We start from the raw sequence: 3378 nt of genomic DNA, 5'->3' as shown, positions 1-3378 counted from the left end.
GAATGTTGGTATTCCTTTAATATTTCTGGTATTTAAAAGTTTCTTTTATTCAAATAAATAACGATACGCAATATCTCTCTCCAAACAATGTTCGTTACATTTGTTCCTTCCTCATCTAAATCACGAGACCAGGCTCGTGCGCGAGCTTGTACTAAACAGACCCTATGTATTACGCAAATTTCAAATTGCTTTAACGATATCGCGTTTTCTTCACCGCTCCCTTCCGCACTCAATCTGACGCTTGACGTTATCGCTCGCTCTCGTTCCTAACCACACCTCGCGCTGGAGCATCTCGGCGTTCCCGTTCGTTTCCTTATCGCGCTATCGCCCCCCCCCCCCGTATCGCGCTCTCGCTTTCGCTCGCTGTTTCTCTGTTTATCGCGTTTCCGCAACCGGCCGCATTATTACGCGCTCGGTATTATCGCGCTCCCGCGACCGGCCATTTTCGCGCACTCGGAGCTTATAATGTACGAATATAATACGGGGCAGGTATGTTAAAAAGGAACACCGTTGTTCATAGATTTTACGTCGATCTTTATTCAATAAAATATAGATAGAAGGATATATATATATAAATAAAGTAAAATAAACGAGTAAACACAATATAATAGACAATATATATGAAATAAAAAAACGAGTAATACAATAACAAAAACGATTAATACATTTAATTATATTAAACGAGTAGTAATATATGTTTTTTTACAAAAATTTATAAAATAATTAAATTTGCGGAGTCGATGCTGGCGAGATATTCGCGTCGCTCGATCCACCAATCGCGCAACTTCATCACGTTCTCCATGGCGCAGCACCGTTGATGACGCCGGCAGCGAAACGCGCGATCGGCGCGAAGAAACTCCAACCGATCGACGTCTTCGTACTCTGCGTCGACGGTCACGATCGTCGCGTCGACGTCGCCGAGAATCTCCTGCAGCCATCTCTTCTTCTCGAGACCTTTTACGTAGATTCGCGCGCTGGGCTCCTCTCTCTCCCACAACACTTCCAGGTTGTCGCACACCGCGCGTCGAATGATCGTCTTCGCCTGGCGATAGTCCGTGTCACCGTCCTCCCAACGAAGGCCATGATGGTTCGCTATCAACCAACTGGCCCTCGCTTTCTCGGAGCTCGTCAGCAGATCCCAACTCATCGGCGCGCGAAACACGTGAAGCGCGAGCACGCGCGTCTCGCTTCGCAGCACGGCCACCTCTTTCGCGACGAATCTGTCGCCCACCGTGAATCCCTGTAGGTCGACGAAGATCGTCGTCGTTGTTGCCGCTGTTGCCATTGCGTCGGCGCGCGTTGGAAAAAATTAGAGAATAGACGTTCGTTTAAGTTGCTCGTTCCTAACAGAGTCTGAGGAACGATGGAAGGAACCCGCGAATTTATATATTCCTCGTTTCCGGGATAAAGCAACCTTACAACTACATTTTTCCGTTTCCCGGACGAGGTATCCTCACAATCGCATTTTCCGTTTCCCGGATGAGGTATCCTCACAACCTCAATTTCCGTTTCCCGGATCGGATGAGGTATCCTCACAACCTCAATTTCCGTTAAATAATTTTGCGCACCACGTTGGTCAGCGGACTGCACTCGATGACGCGATCGTGAACGATGAGACAAAAGGCGGTGGTTTTCGGCGGAACGTTTTCCTTGTTTTCGAACTCGATGCGCACGTCCACGGTGGCGCTCTTCACCGATTCGTTTTGACGGGAACAATCGATCACTGCGAGCGGAGCTACCCGCGCGAATTCGCGCGGGGAGAAGAGCGCGTCGTCGCGACCGTCCCCGTAGTACGGTCTTCGAAATTTCGCGTACATCTCGTACAGCACGGCGAACTTGTCGCTCTCGAAATCCACGTTCACGTCGTCGTAGGGATAGAATTCCGAGTTGAGATACAATTTCACGTTGGCGAGCGCGCAATGATCGAACCTCGAGGCGTCGCCCGCGAATTCGTTTCGCCGTCCGGTCTGCAGCGCGAATATGACGTATCGCGGCTTCTCCAATTGCGGCGCGGCTTTCACGGCCCACGAATGCTTGGTCGTGCTCTGCAGCAGGGGAAATTCGTACAGGTCCCAAGAGCGAAAGCCCGCGCTCAGAAATCGTCCGCTCTCCAACGTTCGCAACAGCGATAATTTAGTCACGTCGTTTAGCGCCACGTGAGGCATACGCCATTGCACCTTCAGCAACGTAATTTTAGGATCCTTGGCCGGATCTCTCGGCACGGTCTTCTTCGGATCTACGACGCAGTTGTGGTCGCTACGAGAGCGTATCAGGATAAGCTCGTGTCGCGCGTTTATCACCACGCGTCTGTAGTCCTCGCAGAAACCTAAAAGAATATTCAAAGGTACGCAAAAGTTGAATTGATGGGACGCGTTGTTCAGATTCGATTCGCTCGTCGGATAACTTCATCCGGCGTTTTGCAGTCTTCTGGCTCGTTCGATGGTCAGCGACACGTAGTTCTTTATCGTGCTGGTTATGCCGACGTTTCTACACCGGTCGATCTCCACGCCGTCGAGCTCGTATCGAATTTCGTCGAACATAAACGCGACGCAGTTGTTGACTAATTTCGCGTATTGTTCCTCATTCGTCGCGCCGTCGTCGTTGAGTCGTCCCTCGACGTACAGGAAACTGTCGCACGGCAGCGTATACAGATCCTGCTGCTGTATGGGTATTCGTATCTCGTCGTTGTGCCCGAACGTCGTGTTGACGTACGGGTTATACGTGTGAGTCTCGATTCCGACGATGCGCTCGTCGAAGATCGGCTCACCGCCGATACTCAGGATGTCGGCCATGGTTTTTCCTCTCGAGGTAAAAACGACGCGGCGGCGACGCGTTTCTCACGGCGAGACCCAGCGATCGTAGGAACCTGACGTTGGCGTTGCTGAGAACGGCTCTCCCTCCTCCTCCGCCTCTTCTCTTTCCTACGCTTCCGATCTCGTCGTAGAACGGGCTAGCTCGCTCGTTCGTACAATTCGCGCTAGATCCGTTCAGAACGAGCATCCCTCCTCTCGCTCTCTCTTCAGGGATACGCGCACACACACACACTAACCGTGACGACGACGTACGTGCAGTCTAATCGTTATCTCCTCGCCGCGAAAGTCGATCAGCCGATCTTTCTGATCCACGACTCGCACCGTGATATCGGTGACGTTTCGCGCGACGATCGGGAGGTAAATGATCTGCGTCGGAGTCTCCGACAGTTTATATCCCGGTGGAACTTTCGGCGCGAATTCGTGTATCGCGTGCACCGAGCGTCCGTTGCTGTACGCTCCCGCGGTGATACTGCACTCGATGCGAATTATGTTCACGCTCATGACGTCAACGGGTCCGTCGGAAACGTACCATTTGTTCGGTTTTAGGATACGATCGCTCGAGAAA

The 3378-nt window shown here is 51.4% G+C and overlaps 1 protein-coding gene across 1 annotated transcript; it reads right to left on the bottom strand.

Annotated features, from left to right (window-relative positions):
* Positions 1 to 1550: 1550 nt before the first annotated feature.
* On the bottom strand, positions 1551 to 2792 carry LOC139823616 (uncharacterized). Its single transcript, XM_071796142.1, has 2 exons — positions 2492 to 2792; positions 1551 to 2326 (listed from the first exon to the last, which is right to left on the bottom strand). Exons 1-2 carry the CDS (start codon positions 2790 to 2792, stop codon positions 1551 to 1553), a joined length of 1077 nt encoding a protein of 358 aa, XP_071652243.1.
* Positions 2793 to 3378: the final 586 nt, after the last annotated feature.

Source organism: Temnothorax longispinosus, unplaced genomic scaffold, assembly GCF_030848805.1.
Source record: "Temnothorax longispinosus isolate EJ_2023e unplaced genomic scaffold, Tlon_JGU_v1 HiC_scaffold_14, whole genome shotgun sequence".
Classification (NCBI taxonomy): domain Eukaryota; kingdom Metazoa; phylum Arthropoda; class Insecta; order Hymenoptera; family Formicidae; genus Temnothorax; species Temnothorax longispinosus.
Note: the sequence above shows the minus strand (reverse complement) of the source record. Positions and strands in the feature narration are given on the sequence as shown.

Excerpts from the sequence above, each read along its gene's own strand:
- LOC139823616 (XM_071796142.1), bottom strand. The coding sequence starts at position 2,792 with ATGGCCGACATCCTGAGTATCGGCGGTGAGCCGATCTTCGACGAGCGC. Across the intron at positions 2,327-2,491 it reads CGGCGTGGAGATCGACCGGT|GTTTCTGCGAGGACTACAGA; the intron begins GTAGAAACGTCG and ends ATATTCTTTTAG.